Below are 17,834 nucleotides of genomic sequence, written 5' to 3'. Positions count from 1 at the left end.
CTTGCTAGGTGTAGGTACAAGTTAGAGGCAGACACCCACCCTGCCCTCTGGGTTCTTGTCAGGGTGGTACTTCTGGGCCAGGCGGAAGTAGGCCTTCCTGATCTTACTCTCATCGTGCCTGAGGACAAACACACAAACACAAGTTTGACATAAGGCGAAGGGAACAGAGAGGGGCATTTAAAGCCATTCATTCATTAATCCAAATGTACTCATGTACATTATTTATTTGTTTATTCAAGTGCAAGATGAAATTATTTTTTGTACTTCGAAAATATACGTAACTATATTTAACTTTATATAATGCATTATCAGACAATATCTACCACTCGCTTTTATTCTATCGATTATTCTGGTTCTAGTGGATATTCTATTCGAGTGGATATACTAGTCTAGTTGATAATCTATTCTAGTTGATAGTCTAGTCTAGTGGATAATCTATTCTAGTGGATGGTCTGGTCTAGTGGATAATCTATTCTAGTGGATGGTCTAGTCTAGTTGATAATCTATTCTAGTTGATAGTCTAGTCTAGTGGATAATCTATTCTAGTGAATGGTCTAGTCTAGTGGATAATCTATTCTAGTGGATGGTCTAGTCTAGTGGATAATCTATTCTAGTGGATGGTCTGGTCTAGTGGATAATCTATTCTAGTGGATGGTCTAGTCTAGTGGATAATCTATTCTAGTGGATGGTCTAGTCTAGTGGATAATCTATTCTAGTTGATAGTCTAGTCTAGTGGATAATCTATTCTAGTGGATGGTCTGGTCTAGTGGATAATCTATTCTAGTGGATGGTCTAGTCTAGTGGATAATCTATTCTAGTGGATGGTCTGGTCTAGTGGATAATCTATTCTAGTGGATGGTCTAGTCTAGTGGATAATCTATTCTAGTGGATAGTCTAGTCTAGTGGATAATCTATTCTAGTGGATGGTCTAGTCTAGTGGATAATCTATTCTAGTGGATGGTCTGGTCTAGTGGATAATCTATTCTAGTGGATGGTCTGGTCTAGTGGATAATCTATTCTAGTGGATGGTCTAGTCTAGTGGATAATCTATTCTAGTGGATGGTCTGGTCTAGTGGATAATCTATTCTAGTGGATGGTCTAGTCTAGTGGATAATCTATTCTAGTGGATGGTCTGGTCTAGTGGATAATCTATTCTAGTGGATGGTCTAGTCTAGTGGATAATCTATTCTAGTGGATGGTCTAGTCTAGTGGATAATCTATTCTAGTGGATGGTCTGGTCTAGTGGATAATCTATTCGAGTGGATGGTCTGGTCTAGTGGATAATCTATTCTAGTGGATGATCTGGTGTGGTGGTGAGGGGGTTTGACTGTAGGAGGAGGGTGAACAACATTGTGGTGTCTCGGGGATAACTCACTGTCCCTGTCCTTTGGGCAGGTTGAGGACCTCATACGCTTCGTCTACAGACATGGACGGAGGTTTCTTCTCCACCTCTCTCTTCCACGCCTCCAGGGTGTCCTTTAGTAGTTTCACCTGCAGGGGGTAGCAGAGACAAAAGACACATAAATACACAACACAAGGTCAGCTCCTCAATCCAACATGAGTGCATGAAAGCGCTGTTTAATTTGTGTTATGATCAGGCTGGCCATTAGGATCAGATTACAGGGGTGCACAGTAAAGATGGAAGCAGGTGTATTGCCGGTGGAACAGTCTGTTGCAGACTATATATAGTTATAGTTCGACTCATTTGGGATACATCGTTACCTCTTTTAAGGACCAAATTGGAGCCTTTTCAATTTAGGTCTTTCAGTTATTTTTAAATATAATTTCATGCATACTCGGATATGCACCAGGTAGGTGCAAACGAGTCTGTGTATATTTATACTTTTTTTTTTTTTTTTAATTGGTTGAGTGGTTCGGACACTGCCTACCACTGGAAGGAAATAACTAAACTAAACACGACGGGTCACGTTACCGGGTCTCGGATGGGCCAGCCGGGGAAGTGCACAGCGTCACAGAGGTGCCTGAGGTAGTAGATGTTACAGAAGAGCTCGTTGTCCAGCTGGGGGAAGCTGACCACGGGGATGGGGCAGTACTGGTACAGGGCCCGCGTGTTGCTCTGCAGCCGCGGGCTGAAGTCCGCCAGGTGGGCGGCGATCTTCTCGATCATGAGACGCCTGGAGGTGTATAACGTTTTAAGACATGGGGAAGACGGTCAAAAACCGACATGAAAAGAGTCTGGTCTGTAGCGACTCCGGTTTGATTCCGACCTGGGGTCCTGTGCTACAGGTCATCCCTTCTCTCTTCTTCAACCCACTGTCCTGTTCCTTCACTGTCCTGTCCTCATTGTCATATGTTTTCATTGTCCTGTGTCTTAACGGTCCTGTCCTGACTGCCTTGTTTTCAATGTCCTGTCCTGAATGTCCTGTGTCTTTAATGTCTTGTGTCTTCACTCCTCTTTCTTCACTGTCCTGTCCCTTCAGTGTCCTGTGTATTCACTCTCTTCATCATCACATCATCATCATCAAATCATCATCATCATCATCATCATCACCCATCATCATATATCTAAATAAAGACCCAGTGCTTGCTGACAGACACCTGGTGGGAAGTTCTATGTTCTGACTGAACCATCCCTGACCCATCCATTATGCACTACCACTAAAACCAAATAAAATACTCTTCTCCCCTTGTGTCAGTGTTATAACTCCTACAGCCCTCTGTTCAGTCACTATGATCTTTTCTAGAAGCTAGTTCTACCGAATGTCCTCAAATCTGAGTATGCATTCTGACCCCGACCAGGTACCGGTACGGCCCCACTCCTCCCGGTTTAGAGGGGGTGACCTGACCTCATCTCGCTGCTCCAGATGGCCTCGGGCGTGTCAAACTCCCCCAGGAAGATCTCCGAGAAGCGCTCGGCCTCGTAGTTCTCCAGGTAGCACACCATGGCCTCGGGCAGCACCGGGCCCAGCACACTGCGCTGCACGATGTCCTGCCCTTTGGACTGCACAGCAAGGTCACAGGTCAGAGGTCAGAGGGGCAGACCCACGCTCTCTGGGCACGGGCTATTTACTATGCTTTTAAGGGATCAGGTGTGTGTGTGTGTGGGGGGGGTGGGTTTACCTCCTCGGACTTGAAGGCCTGTTTGAGGTGAGTGTATTTCAGGAACCTGCAGGGGTGTCAAGAAGGAGTCGAGGATCAGGATGTGTGTGTTTGTGTCTGTGGGCCTGAGTCTGCATGGGGATTTATGTCAATGTCTCGCCATTTATGTGTGTATGAGCAAATGTTATTTGTGTGTAATTATAAATAGGCATATGTGAGGGCGTACATATGAATGTCAAATCCATCAAACCGTATTTATACAGCGCTGTTCACGCAAAAATGGCAATACATAGTTCTTGACAAAGGAAACAACAGAAGAGCAGTAAAATTGTCAAATAAAAAGTTAATTTCAGAATTAGGAGGAACATTTTTGAGCCAATGGCATTACAAAGTGTGTGTGTGTGTGTGTGTGTGTGTGTGTGTGTGTGTGTGTGTGTGTGTGTGTGTGTGTGTGTGTGTGTGTGTGTGGGGGTGGGTGTGTGTGTGTGTGTGTGTGTTTGTGTGTGTGTGTGCGCACTCCCTGACCTGGCGACGGGCAGCACGTTGGAGCCGGTGTACATCATGATGAAGAAGAAGACCCCGGTGAGGTACAGGCGCTGGAGGTTGGGGTTGTCCTGCATCACCAGGTAGAGCATGTTGGCCACCTTCTCCACCAGGATGGGGTCGAAGGTCAAGAGCAGCTGGAGACACAAAAACACACACAGCTTGAAACCGATACTGGGTCATGGATTGGTTGAGGTTTGGATTTGGATTTTCCCAAAGATGTAATTGGACATTTTTACATTTGATATTTGAATCTTAATTGGTTGAGAATAAGTGTTTTCTTCTGAATGGGATCACAGGATTCTAACCCCCTGAACCAGATGTAAGACCCCTCTGATGCTTCCTGTCTGACTGAGAGCAGACCGCTCTGGGCTCACCTGGACGATGTGAGGCAGGCAGGTGTTGTCGCTGATCAGCCTCTTGATCTTGGGCAGCGGGCGGATGATGGCGTTGTCCTGGTCCCTGGGAGAGCACACAGTTAGCTCCACATGCTATGCCAAGATAGGCTCAACTTTGCTAAGTTAGGCTAAGACGGTAGGCTCATCTAGACTGGGATAAGGGAGGATAAACTAGGTTAGCCAGAGCTATTTTAGGCTAAGCCAGTGAAGGCTAGGTTAGGAAAAGTTAGGCTAAATTAGACTAGCCTATGGCTAAACTTAACTACGCTAGGTTAGGCTAGGCTAAACTAGACAAGGCTGGGAAAGGTTATGTTAGGCTAGGGAAAACTCTTCCAAGATAGGCTTTAATAGATGAAGTTAAGTGGTAGGGTGGCGTGGACTAGGCTACGAAACACGAAGCAAGGCTAACATGGTTACCTGCTGGGGTAGTAGGAGCACATGCTGATCAGCATGTTGAGGATGAGTGTGGCCAGGTCCGTCTCATTCATCACCGCCTGGCCTGTTGCTAGGAGACACCACTTGAGCTGAGGGATGGCCTGCAGGGGGCGCCAGCCGTCCATGCCCTGCGCCCAGCACCTCGTCTTAGCGGTTAGCACGCCCGCGCTCCAGAACTCCTGCATCTGGAGCCGGAGCACAGAGCACACGTTAGCCTGAAGGACGAGTGGGTGGGGAGGACAGCCCGGAGACTAGATGAAACGTCCTGGGTTCAACCCCCAAAGAGTCTGCCTGGAGGCGTCCTAGAGCAAGATGCCTAACCCCGACTTTAATGTACGCATTTGAATTCACTGCAAGGCGCTTTGAATAAACTTTGATCTGATATGTGACTTAACAGTTAAAGAGTAACGATGCAAGTTTGCCAACCACTGCTCAAATGCTGAAAGAAGCACTCCCAGGATTACAAATGGAGAATCCAAGCGAGCTGACGTCCATACCTCTTCATAACTGAAGGGCCCTCTCCTCTCCTTGTCTGCGTTCCCGAAGTACCACTCCTTCTCACTCTCTCTCTTCATGTCCGGGGACGCCTCGATAACGTTGGTCTGGGGGTTCGTTCAAGATTAGCCCGTTAATTTGTGTGTCAATATCAAATATTTTTGTGAACCTCATTTTACATTAGTGTAGAATTATTCTTAGGACAGATTATAACACAAACATATTCAACCAGTTAAATTGGATGATTCGTCCTTCAAATAGCGAGTCAACTTTTAAAGTAATTTCATAATCAAATAGGAATCCTTGTAAAACTTATTTGTATAAAAACACACTGTAGTCATGGGATTCCAAGTGAATTGGGATGACGTTATTATGCCACATAACAGACCTTCTCCCAGTATATCTACTGGGATCTGGTGTACCTGTAGTGGGACCGTGGCCCTGCTGGTGTGGAGGTGGGCCAGGGTGAGGAGGTCCACCATGATCCGCACCCCGTTGGAGTCCATCACCTCCTTCACGTTTTTCTATGACAAAGAAAACGCGGAACAGATTAAATAATCTGAATAACAACAAGAATGGGATCTGAAATATATTGAGAAGGCATAGTGACTAACTTCAACTTGGTAGCTTGTCAACATAAGCTAGTTGGCAAATTCTTTCCAGGTTTCTAATGTTAGAACGTTGGCTAATGTTAACAAGTTGGCTAAAGTGAGCCAGGTGGTAAAAAAAACTAGCAAGGTGGCTTAAGTGAGCCAATTGGCTAATGCAAGCTAGGTTATTTATGTTAGCTGACCTTGTTGAGGATAAGTTTGTTGATGAAGAGAATGATTCTGTCTCGCTCCAGTCGGTCCGTACACTGAAAACACAACAAGACAGAGAAATATTGTGTTGTGCATAATAATAATCATTATGATATGAAATATAAAAATAACAGTAATATATATATATATATATATATATTGTTTTGTATTTTTTTCTCAACGAATAGGAGAAGCGATAGTGTTAACAAATAACTGGAATAAAATGAAAGCAAAAGCGGTAATAAAATAGGGTTGTGGTATGGTATACATACTCTGTCCAGCATGCCGACGATGTACTTGGTGTCGATGAAGGGTCCGATCTCCTCACAGCACTTCCCGTAGACGATGGCCAGCGCCTGCAGACACAAACACTTCATGGACACCTTGGGGGTGAGCAGGAAGCGGTGGTACAGCTCGTTGAAAAACTCATACCTAGGGGGGAAGGGAGAGAGAGAGGGAGGGAGGGGGAGGGAGAGAGAGAGGGAGGGGGAGGGAGAGAGAGAGGGAGGGAGAGAGAGGGGGAGAAAGAGAGAAAGAGGGGGAGGGGGAGGGAGAGAGGGAAGCGGAGAGAGATGAAGGCTCCTGTACATACTTCTTTATAATGAATTGAGAACACATGAAAGTGATGAAAGTTGTACTGCTGGACCAGGTTTCAAAGTACGACCAGAGATGAGTACAGGATCGCTGCAACAGTTTTCATTTTTTTTCAAATTAATATCATTTAATGGATTCATTGCATAAGGATTTATGGAGACTTATTTTAAGACCTTTTAACTCATTATGTCCTCAATAGTTTAAAAGATTTATATAATTTAAGACTCAATAATTTAAGATTTTCTTTTTTTTTTTTCGCGTCTGAGCTCAATGAGTCCTCACATACGTTCTTATTTCAGTCAATGCTGTGTGCAAGGTTGGTAAATATACACAATGTACTGATTTAAGAGGACTTAAAGGTGCAAATGGGTTGGTCCACCAGGGCTCACCAGTACTGACTGATGTTCAGCCAGTCAAGGTCGGTAAATGTAGGCGATCGTGTCTTAAGAGGACATGATATGGTAAACAGGTTGCTCGGTTGCCTTACGATCTCTTGATGCCGCTGGACTCGTCGTTCTCGTCCTCCTCCAGCAGGAGGCGAAGGTAATAATCTCCGATCTTGATCTCGTCCGCAAGGCAATCGTACCGCACCTGGAGAGAGAAGGTATCGAGATGTTAAGATACAAGATCTTAAGACACAGCAACGTAGTTCCTGGTTACCTGTTCAACTCAGAAGTTAAAGACTAAACTTCATTCTACAGCTTTTCCTTCAGTAATTGTACAACTCACATTAAGTTTCTTCCACTAAGTTAACATTACTGTATGCATGTAACTGTACTATGATATATTTTAGTATGATGTAGGGGACATTCATGAAGCATCCAACTACTACTACTAAAGTGTAGTTCATGAGCTGGGTTGAGCCAAGTTCAGACAATAAAATGTTGGTGCTTCCATACGATCATTTCAGGGTGTGTTGGAGTTTGATTCGAGCGACGTTGACGAATAAGAATTGCAATCTTTCCGAAAAGTAAATGATCTCTATTTCTGTTCTAGTGGGCGGGGGTCATTTTTGGGTCATTTTTCTGCTTGGACCTCAAACTCCTGGTGGTTCCAGGAGATGACGCTGGCGCTGCCCAGCTCGCGGTCCACGCTGAAGGCCCTCATCTCCCCCTCCAGGCCGTCACGGAGCTCCTCTCGCGTCTTCAGGTTCCAGATCAGGTTGGAGCGGGCGTGGTCCAGCTGGAACCTGGGGAGGGGCGAGAGACAAGGTGGTCCTCAAAGACTGGCTGATAACGCCATCAAATTATCTAACGTAATAACATAATCCTCTGTTAACAAATAACTGGTGTAGGTTCATATGCGGGTATAACTGTTTAGAGGTGTGTGGAGTTATCTTTGTGTTTCCTGGGGTTTACCAGGGGTTTCTAGGTGTGTGTGTTTGTGTGTGTGAGTGTGAGTGTGTGTAAACACAGGTGTGTAATATATATACACGTATCTATCATTTATGTGCAGGTGTGTACACTTGTATATAAAAATGTGTTCATAGAGGTGTATAAGTATGTACAGGTGTGTGCAGGAACATATGGGCGTGTATATACAAATGTGTAGACAGCAGTCGAGACGTACTTGTAGTAGAACAGCTCCCAGTTGGATTCTATCTTGATTCTCTGTCTCCTCTTCCGCAAGATGACAGGCTTCTGGTTGGGATTCTAGAATCAAACAGAACATTTCATCATCACACACGCAACACAGAGTGTGTATGGAGAGAGAGGGAGAGAGAGAGAGAAAGAGCAACAGAGAGAGAGAGAAAAAGCCGCAAAGAGAGAAAGTGAGGGAAAGACCTCATTCACACTGCAAGCAAAAGTGGCCCAAATCCGTAGTGTGAACAGCACAATTCACATGATGGAATCTCATATTTTCCATTCTGACTTGGGCCATTTTCATACGTGGACATAAATCCGATGCAGGTCAGATGTCTTGCAATGTGACCTCATTGTAAACATATCTAAAGTATGCCATGTCATATCGGAACTCATGTCCATGTCACCATTCTGTGCTGCTGAGAGTCAGTCAATGAATACAATATGGAAGAAGGCTGCAAGGGAGGGAGTCAGTGGAGGGAGAATAATGAAAATAGTAGTTTATAGAATTGATGTTGGAAGGCCATTAGCAATTTTTTCCTTTTCAGGTGATCAGTCAGCCACAATATCACCTGTGTTTCCTCCCTGGGATGCTTTTGTGAATATTGGAAATTGGCTATGTTTAAAAAATGAATGTGGAAATGAACACCCAAACCTAAAAATCAATTCAGATAAATAAATCTGAATTGAGCGCTAAGGTTTGCAGTGTGGACGAGCCAAAGAGAGAGAGAGACAGATAGACAAGGAGAGAGAGACAGATAGACAAAGAGAGAGAGACAGATAGACAAAGAGAAATAGACAGATAGACAAGGAGAGAGAGACAGATAGAGGTATTTTAGGAAAGAGGGATACAGACACAGAGAATTGAGAAAGTGTGACAGACAGACAGAGAGAATGGAGGAAAGAGAGCGAGACGGACAGAGATAATGGAGAAAGAGAGAGAGACAGACTGAGAGAATGGAGGAAAGAGAGCGAGACGGATAGAGAGAATGGAGGAAAGAGAGAGTCAGAGAAAGCGAATGCGAGAGGATGTGGTGACAGTATGATGTCATGACTGGTGAGATATGAATTAAGACGATGTCTTTGACATGACACAAGAAGCTGAAAACCACGAAGGGGAGGTGCGAGAGCTACAACAGCAGAACCATTTGGACACACACACAGACATCTGGAAAAAAACGGATGGGATAATGGGCTCTGATGATGACCGTGATAAAGAGGGCGGGTCAAATGAAGAAGAACAGATTGATCCCATTGGCCAGTGCTACTTACCAGGTTATTCCTGTCCTGCTACATTGATTGACAGGAAAGAAATCAAGACAAGGTGAGGGGAGGGGCAGAGACACAACACAGGAGAGATTAATGAACGGTCGTCATAGAAACTGTGACATAATTAATCATCACGAACACACTTAGGAAAATCTTAATTTTGGACTGTAGGTACTAGGTTAGTAGGATCATTAATTAATTCTAAATAATTAAATGTATTAATTTATTATTAAGTATTCCCCAGTAGTGGACATGCAAAACATAATGTGCTTCATGCTACAGGCAAAACTGACCAAAAAACGATTTGATTAGCTTGTTGTCAGCCATGAACACAAAAACAGGATCGAAATAACGAACAGAACGTCCTGTTCCATGTCAAATTAGATCTGCAGCAGAAATCTGTTTAATTCAGATTTGAAGAAAACACACACAGCTGCAAACGAAGGACACACACACACACACACACACACACACACACACACACACACACACACACACACACACACACACACACACACACACACACACACACACACACACACACACACACACACACACACACACACTACCCTTAGGTGGCAGCATACTCGCGATAGCCCTGGAAGCGGCCAAAACTAATTGTTTCCATCGGTCATTATACAAAGCACGGGCATGTGCTTTGTATAATGAAAAAGGAGCAAAGCAGACTGACTCAAGAAAATGTACCAGAAGCTAGCTAAGCTAAGCACAAATCAGTGTGTTTTTTCAACTATACTATGCTACACTGGCCCGGCTCGGCAGGGTTTGACTCGTCTCGGCAGGGTTTGACTCGTCTCGGCAGGGTTTGACTCGTCTCGGCAGGGTTTGACTCGTCTCGGCAGGGTTTGACTCGTCTCGGCAGATTTGCATTTCCATTACAAGCGGGCTATTCCGCCGAAGGTGGAGCTTTAACAGATGACGTGCTTCCCTTTTTTGCCTCCTAATCTCAAAAGCTTGTTGATACCAGATTTAGTTCGGATAAGTCCTGTTTACACATTAGACAATGTTTCACAAATATTTTCACAAGGAAAAAAATATGTTGAATATCGACCTAATGGTGTGAAATATTTTCCAATTTCCAAGAGATCTGTCCTTTCTCAGCAAGCTTTTTTGTTTTGTAAGAGAATATCATCAGCATAACATCTCTGCGGAACGCACTTCTATCAAACTTTCATTACCCTTTTTAATTAGGCATGCGTAATTACAGGAACGAACAATAATAAAGAATCAGGCTGTTGAGAACTCTGGCCATTCTCTTCGTGGCGATGCGTCTCATAGACAAGGATAGGTGTATGACCGCCAAGTTTATTGTATTTTAATAGGTCTATATCTCCACAACTTCTCGCTCCAAACAGCCACCGGGGCTGACGTCACCGCTGCCAACTTCGGGGCGGGCTCACTCTGGCCCGAACTCTTCGACGATCCATCTCGAGCGAGTTACGGCACAGCACAGCTACGCGTGTTTAAAATGGCAGTGGCAACGCAAATCTGCACCGTATGCAACAGTACCGCTCGGCACGGCCAAAAGGGCTAATGGGAAAACGCCAATGGATGACCCTGTGACCCTGTGACCCTGTGACCCTGTGACCCTGTGACCCGGTGACCCGGTGACCCGGTGACCCGGTGACCCTTGCCCCCACGGGAGCAGGAAGGTGTTGGCCTCACCTCCTTCTTCACGATGCCCATCTTGTCCCTCCAGTGCATCAGAACGATGTCGGCCTTCTCCTTGGCGAACTTCTCCACCTCCTTGGCCGCCTTGCCCGCCATGCGCTGCCAGTCGGGCACCTTGACCCGGCCCATCTGGTCCTACGAGGCCGGGACCACAAGACAGCTCAACGCCTTGGCATCACGAATACAAAGGAGGAGGGGGGGGGCACGCCAAGAACGCTTTTCCTTCTCAGGAGCTTGTTAAATAATCCTGGGAAATATCAAGACACACTTGACCCCGTTTGACGAGCAGACTTCAATTACTAAGACTGTCAATTATTGAGGTAGGCAGTAGGGCATCGAGGATGCCTACATGTAGATTGTGGACATCCAGGGTGAGCGGGGGAACCTTCTAGGCCAGGCTCGGTTGGTTGATTCCCCGAGACAACGGCATAGATGTGGTTCGTCGTAACCAAGTTAATATAACTTGTCTGTTTGTCTGTTACCGTGGCAATCTTGAGGTTGTCCCGGATGTGCATCCTGTCCGTGTCCTTCTCAGGGACGGGGTCAGGGCTGTCCAGGTAAGCCAGAAGGCCGGTGGGCTGGTGGAGAGCGGACAGCAGGTTAGCTAATCCACAGAGCATCATGCTAACTGGGGACAGACTGTGATGGCATACGGTGCTTCTGCACTTGGGAGTTAACGAGTAGCTGGGAAGAGCTGTGGGTGCAGAGGTGGGGGTGGGGGTCTGACTCTAGAGGGTGGGGGACGTGGGGTGGGCTCCTACCAGAATCCTCTTCAGCAGGTTCATGGCGGTGGGGTTCTCCGCCGTCCAGAGACCCACCAGGTGGCGACTCAGCTGTCTGCCAGGGAACCAGTCAGGAACCAGTCAGTAACAGACCAACGCTATTCAGACCTGCAAGTGTGCGTGTATGCGCGCGCGCGCGTGCGTGTGTGTGTGTGTGTGTGTGTGTGTGTGTGTGTGTGTGTGTGTGTGTGTGTGTGTGTGTGTGTGTGTGTGTGTGTGTGTGTGTGTGTGTGTGTGTGTGTGTGTGTGTGTGTGTGTGTGTGTGTGTGTGTGCAGACCTGTTGGTCAGCATCCTCTGGTCAGAGCTGATGGTGAACATGGAGGTGTGCAGGTGTCTGGGCAGGGCTCCCTCACTCAGAGCCAGCTCCTGCATCTTAGTGGCGATGTTCTTGTCTCCCTCCTAACGAGAGAGAGAGAGAGAGAGAGAGAGAGAGAGAGAGAGAGAGAGAGAGAGAGAGAGAGAGAGAGAGAGAGAGAGAGAGACGCAGGTCAGTATCCACGGTCCCAAAGGGAATTACAATCCTCATTCCTAGCAGGATGACGTATCAAAGTGAATAGACGAGATATTGTTTGTGAGGAAATAGCTAACTGATATCATGATCTAAAGGTCAAGTGTTGTCTTTTCATTTACTGAAAGGCTTTATAACAGGAAGAAATGGAAGATTATCAGTAAAAATAGATTACACATAATAAGATTAGAAGATGCAATGAACATGGAAAGGTTAAAGCCAGCACACCGGTAAAAACAAACAACCAGCACCCACTTGTATGGTTCATTACAGTGCGGTATAGAAACAAGGGATGACTTTTGTTGGATGGCTCACCTCAATGATGGCTTTCATCACCAGACCGGCTCCCTTCACGATGGCCATGGACGGGTGCTGCAGCAGAACACACAACGCAACTCTATTCAACAACTGCGGCAAGAAGAACGCAAACGTTGCGATACACATCGACGTCGCTCCTGAGAGAGTTGGCCCCGACATTAAAGGGGTCCCCCAGACGCTCTCGTCATGTTCGTATTCCCCTCGCCTCGGGGGATTTAACAGGCGCGAACAGTTTTTGTTTTGGTAGACCGGATACTGCTACAATTCCTGACTTAGGCCCAATCCCATTCCTACCCCTTACCCCTCCCCCTTGTTTTGAAGGGGTAAGGGGAAGGCGTAAGGGGTAGAAATGAGATTGGGCCTAAGGCCCAATCCCATTCCTACCCCTTATCCCTTCAAAACAAGGGGGAGGGGTAAGGGGAAGGGGTAAGGGGTAGAAATGGGATTGGGCCTAAGTGCACGGGGGGTTCCCCAAAGCGTCGCTGTGTGATGGTGTGACAGCAGCGATGAGTGTGTGTCAGTATAAAACAATCGCCAAGAGGGATGGCTTCATCGTGGTCCGCCTGGTTGACCTCTGACCTGGAAGAGCTTGAAGAGGGTGCGTCCGTTGGAGGCGACCATCTCCAGCAGCATGTCAAACTGCTGGCTCTCCGTGGTCTCACTGTAGGGCGCGCAGAGGGCAAAGGTCAGGAAGTCCAGCAGGGAGCTGATGACCAGGGCCCCGGTGCCGTGGTCCTGAGGGACGAGAGACATTTAGAGAGAGAGAGAGAGAGAGAGAGAGAGAGAGAGAGAGAGAGAGAGAGAGAGAGAGAGAGAGAGAGAGAGAGAGAGCAAGAGAGCGAGAGAGAGAGAGCAAGAGAGAGAGAGAGAGAGAGAGAAAGAGAGAGAAAGAGGCGGAGAGAGAGAGAGAGGCGGAGAGAGAGAGAGAGAGAGAGAGAGAGAGAGAGAGAGAGAGAGAGAGAGAGAGAGAGAGAGAGTGAGAGAGAGAAAGAGAAAGAGAAAGAGAAAGAGAGAGAGGAAAGAGAGAAGAAAGAGAGTAGAGAGAGAGTAGAGAGAGAGTAGAAAAGGAAAGAGAGTTTAGCAGCTGCACGTCTCTCATATAAAAGTGAAAATGAGGGGGTGGTTCGGTTTATGTGGTGGTGACGTTGCTGTTGTGGCGATGGTGGTGCTGCCATAGTCATGATGGTGTTGTTACAGCAATGATGGTGCTGCTACTGTGATGGTGGTGTATTAGGTCATGGTGTTGTAACTATATTGATTGTTGTGTTGCTTTGGTGTTGTCTCTAAGGTGAGGTTGATGGTGGTGTTACTATTGTGAGGGTGGTGTAGCTATGCTTATCGTGGTGCTGCTATGGTGATGGTGGTGACTCTATGGTGATGGTGGTGATTCTAGGATGAAGGTGGTGTTTCTATGTGGATGGTGATGCTTCTATTGTGGCGTTGTTGTCGATCTAGTGATGGTGGCGTTGCCATATCGACAGTGGTTTCTATGCAGCGGCGTTGCCTTGCTCTTGATATTTGCGTGCCTGTGCAGCGCTGCCGGATAAAAGCTAGAAGCTGATGATTGAACCGTCACGACTCCAAGCGGAGAGGACGGCTCCAGACTTTGACAAAGTAGCAGCTGTCTGACGGCTGCACATGAATCACCCTGACGCCGGCGCTTGTGAATCACCCTGACAGCGCCATGAATACTTAAAGAGCGCGGGGCCTGCAGCGCGCTGATAGAGGGCCGACAGAGAGAGAGAGAGAGAGAGGGGGGGGCTCCGCACCACGTTGCTGATAAACTTCTCCAGCAGGTTCTCCAGGAACTTCTTGGAGGACAGCAGGGAGGCCTTGTTCAACTGCTCCTGACGCAGGTCATAGTCGTCGTGCATGGGCTGAGAGACACAGAGGGAGGGAGACGGAGAGACGGAGACATGATACCGTGACCGTTGCCGTATTACTGTTGTGAAAATTTGCTGTTTCGCTCTTCCATCATTCATGTGCGTTATTGTGTTGTATAAAGTGTGTTATTGCCTGGTGTTAGGGTGAGGGTTAGGTACTTGCAAACATCAGCGCACAGAGCATGTCTATCTAGATAGAGTAGGTCTTGTGCTATGATGTGTTATATAAAGTGGGGCGTTGGGGTGAGGTACTTACACACATCAGAGCACAGAGCATGTCTATGGCGGCGTGGGTCACGCTGTTATTGTTTCGCTTCAAAGCCTTCACCGTCTTCACACCCAGCTTTTCCCTGAACCTGGAAGATACACAAACACAAGCAAACAACAACAAACACACACACACACAAGCTTAACACCAACAAACACACACACGAGCTCTCGAACGCAACACATCACGCAGGAATATATAGATAAATGGAAACAAGATAACAGCACAGCAATCACAGCAAATGTTTTTAGAGCGCATGTTCAAATATAAAGTATATAAAATACAAATATATGAAATAGAGAAAAAAATAGGAATACATTAATATTAATACAACATTAATATGACATATTAATGGCCTTATCACCATTAGTTGCTTAAGTAGTTAATCCTTTTCTCAATAAATGGTTAACTCATCTGTCTAAGCAGTTTTTTCACATTAAAAGTCCTCTGTGATATTCCAGCAAGCATCAGCAGGCTACTTGAGTGGTGAACGTTTTAAATCATCCAACACACAACACACAGCACAAGCAATGCCCTCCTCTACCTCCTTAGAGCCCCCAGAGGGGGAGGCTATTAGAGATGCATATACAGAGGTATACAGAGATATTCACACACACATATAGAGATATGGTTGGAGGGGTATATAGACATCACATCTCTAATCAGATATATGCCAAGCCATTCAGGACTGAGTGTGAGATGATGGTGACCAAGGGGAGGAGAGAGAATGGCTGGCAGGCTTGCCCACTGACCGACTGACTGACTGACTGACTGACTGACTGACTGACTGGGCGGTTGGGTGGCTGGCTGACTGGCTGACTGGGGAGAGGAGGAGGAGGATAAGAGAGGGAGAGGAGAGACACAAGAGCACAACAAGCCAGAGCAGAGAGGAGCACGAAAGAGGGACGAGCAAGTACCTTTCCTTACTCTTCTCCAGAAGAAAGATAGAGCAAGAGGAGAGGAGAGAAGGAGGATGGGAGAGGAGAGGAGAGGATGGACGAGGAGAGGAGATGAGGAGAGAGGTGAGGTGAGGTAGATGAGCGAAGAAAAGGAAGAGAGAGGAAGAGAGGAGAAATGAACAGCGGATGAAGTGAGGAGAAAGACGAGGATGACGTAGGAAGAGGAGAAGAATAACAGAGAGGTGAGAGGACAGAGGAGAGGAGACGACAAGACGAGGAAGGTGCTGAAGGGAGAGGAGGACGATGGAGGAGGAAGAGGAGAGGACGATGGCTGAGCATGAGAGCGGAGAGACTGAGATGCATGGATTCATATTTACGTTCCATCAGTGGCTCCCGCCCCGTGGACAGACCTTGAAACGACAGAGCACGTCAACAACTTACCACACACACACAAATACAAACACCAACTCTTACCACGCGTGTGTAAGTGTGTGTGGGCGCGTGTTTAGACATCAAAGCGTACTGCAAAAAATCCTACTTTCCTAGCGAGTCAGAGAACTTTGCTAAAGGGTTTCAACGCCAGGCATTTGTCGAGAACTAGTCTGGACAAAGCAAACACAGGTCTGGTTCTGAGCAGACGCTCAGTCGCAAAGGGACGCGCGTGATTGGAGTATCAGCAGCTATGCAAGGGGGACCTTGGGGATTGATCCAAGGGCCTGGCCCCTGGCTAGGATTCAAACTCCCTAGCGGTCCCCCCACCCTGGCCTTGAGGTGCGCTCGGTACGCTAAGCTTCAGTGACTCTTACTGCAGCGCCCGATGGGGAGATAAAGGGCTAGATGGATGGGTGCTCCAACCAGGGGGTCGTAACGGCAGCAGACGGTAACAAGACCTGCTGTCAGCCCTCGGGCTCTCGTGTGTATCTGGCTCTGTATCTGCGAGGACGCACCATACAGGGGTTTGGGGAGTGGGGTCAGGGGGGGGGGATTGGGGTCTTGGGATAGGGGGGGTCTGGGAATACGGGGGCCTGGTGGTACAGGGGTTTCAGGGTACAGGGGTTTTCAGGGGTACTGGGGTCTGGGGGTGCAGGGATGGGAGGTCCGGGGGTCCTTACTTTGGCAGCTGTGTGAAGGCCTGGAAGCCGGCCTTGGAGGCGACCAGGCGGCGGATGGCCTGGAAGTGGCTCTCCAGCTCGGTGTTGGGCCCCGGCAGCTCCGTGTCCTGGGACAGCAGGGCCAGGATGGCGTTGTTGATCAGCTTCTCCTTGTTCTCCGAGAACAGGCCCTGGAGGAGGCAAGGGGGGAGGAGGGGGGGGAAGAGAAGAAGATATGCAATGCCTTCTCAGATGAATGCTTACCACACACATACAACTATACACACAGACGCACAGAAGACCAACAGAAGGACTTACAACCCAGGGATAGACAGGCAAACAGACGAACAGACAGAACAACAGACAGACACACAGACAGATTCACAGACAGACAGACTCAGACAGACACACAGACAGACAGACAGACAGAACAACAGACAGAACAACAGACTCACAGACAGACAGACAGACAGACAGACAGACAGACAGACAGACAGACAGACAGACAGACAGACAGACAGGTAGAAGAAAAGACAGGGTAAGACAGCCCTTAGTGACGGGCGTGACACTCACGTCCTGTGTGACGGCGTGGAGGACTCCGCTGTAAGAGACGTTGGCGTTGAAGCGAAACACGGCGTCCGCAAAGTTCCCGTCTGGAGGGACGACACAGAGAGACACGAGAGTCAACATGTATCATGTACCGTGTATCCCTCCTCCATCTTAGTTATATAGCACTTTTCTGGAAACGAAGAGACACTTTACAATGCAGTCAAAGACAAGAGTTGCAAAATCTCACATTAAACGTTAAAAGCAAAAAAATGAAGGGCAAAACAGAAGGACAGAGTTGGTGAGGAAGGTCAGACACTGAAGGGTAAGTGAACCCCCGTATCAGCTCAAATTCGATCACCGAAGTGGAAAATCGTATTTTTGCGGGGAGTGCAAGGACAGAGGGGGGAAGGGAGTGGGATTCCCACGGTTACGACCCGGGGGGCACTTTGTGATATTTTCTTGGGAGCCTACCATCGAGTGTTATGATGAGCGACGTAGTATATGAGATGAGCAACACACAGTGGCTTTATACTATAAGTATCTGAGAAGCTTAACCCTCTCTCGGACGCTGCCATTAACAACCGCAGGCCAGACGGAGCATCCACACGTCAACCTCGACCTCGCCGTCGCCGTCCCTTCGTCTTGTCGGCGAGGAGTATACCAAATGGG

General features: G+C 47.3%; 1 protein-coding gene and 1 long non-coding RNA gene across 7 annotated transcripts in view; both read right to left on the bottom strand.

Annotated features, from left to right (window-relative positions):
• The window catches only part of LOC132452717 (dnaJ homolog subfamily C member 13-like), a 45,740-nt gene that overhangs the window by 13,477 nt on the left and 14,429 nt on the right, over nt 1–17,834 (bottom strand). For 3 of the 6 annotated variants that reach the window (XM_060045477.1, XM_060045475.1, XM_060045472.1), the window contains exons 11-37: nt 17,190–17,269; nt 16,638–16,807; nt 15,903–15,935; nt 14,615–14,714; nt 14,245–14,352; nt 13,055–13,210; nt 12,473–12,529; nt 11,927–12,048; nt 11,628–11,703; nt 11,349–11,444; nt 10,861–11,001; nt 9,181–9,198; nt 7,895–7,977; nt 7,361–7,514; nt 6,813–6,916; nt 6,004–6,163; nt 5,725–5,787; nt 5,354–5,455; nt 4,934–5,038; nt 4,419–4,621; nt 3,981–4,065; nt 3,586–3,740; nt 3,082–3,127; nt 2,808–2,962; nt 1,934–2,135; nt 1,376–1,491; nt 40–118 (exon numbers count right to left, since the gene is read on the bottom strand). In XM_060045477.1, coding sequence (XP_059901460.1) covers nt 40–118; nt 1,376–1,491; nt 1,934–2,135; nt 2,808–2,962; nt 3,082–3,127; nt 3,586–3,740; nt 3,981–4,065; nt 4,419–4,621; nt 4,934–5,038; nt 5,354–5,455; nt 5,725–5,787; nt 6,004–6,163; nt 6,813–6,916; nt 7,361–7,514; nt 7,895–7,977; nt 9,181–9,198; nt 10,861–11,001; nt 11,349–11,444; nt 11,628–11,703; nt 11,927–12,048; nt 12,473–12,529; nt 13,055–13,210; nt 14,245–14,352; nt 14,615–14,714; nt 15,903–15,935; nt 16,638–16,807; nt 17,190–17,269 — 2,969 coding nt within the window. The remainder of the gene's footprint in view (nt 1–39; nt 119–1,375; nt 1,492–1,933; nt 2,136–2,807; nt 2,963–3,081; nt 3,128–3,585; nt 3,741–3,980; nt 4,066–4,418; nt 4,622–4,933; nt 5,039–5,353; nt 5,456–5,724; nt 5,788–6,003; nt 6,164–6,812; nt 6,917–7,360; nt 7,515–7,894; nt 7,978–9,180; nt 9,199–10,860; nt 11,002–11,348; nt 11,445–11,627; nt 11,704–11,926; nt 12,049–12,472; nt 12,530–13,054; nt 13,211–14,244; nt 14,353–14,614; nt 14,715–15,902; nt 15,936–16,637; nt 16,808–17,189; nt 17,270–17,834) is intronic. The other 3 variants (XM_060045473.1, XM_060045474.1, XM_060045476.1) reach the window with 3 other exon arrangements.
• On the bottom strand, nt 9,646–10,787 carry LOC132452721 (uncharacterized). Its single transcript, XR_009524474.1, has 2 exons — nt 10,026–10,787; nt 9,646–9,940 (listed from the first exon to the last, which is right to left on the bottom strand). It is a non-coding gene; the product is annotated as an uncharacterized LOC132452721 (long non-coding RNA).

The sequence above is a fragment of the Gadus macrocephalus genome, chromosome 23 (assembly GCF_031168955.1).
Source record: "Gadus macrocephalus chromosome 23, ASM3116895v1".
Lineage (NCBI taxonomy): Eukaryota > Metazoa > Chordata > Actinopteri > Gadiformes > Gadidae > Gadus > Gadus macrocephalus.
This window is presented reverse-complemented; position numbering and strand designations above follow the sequence as displayed.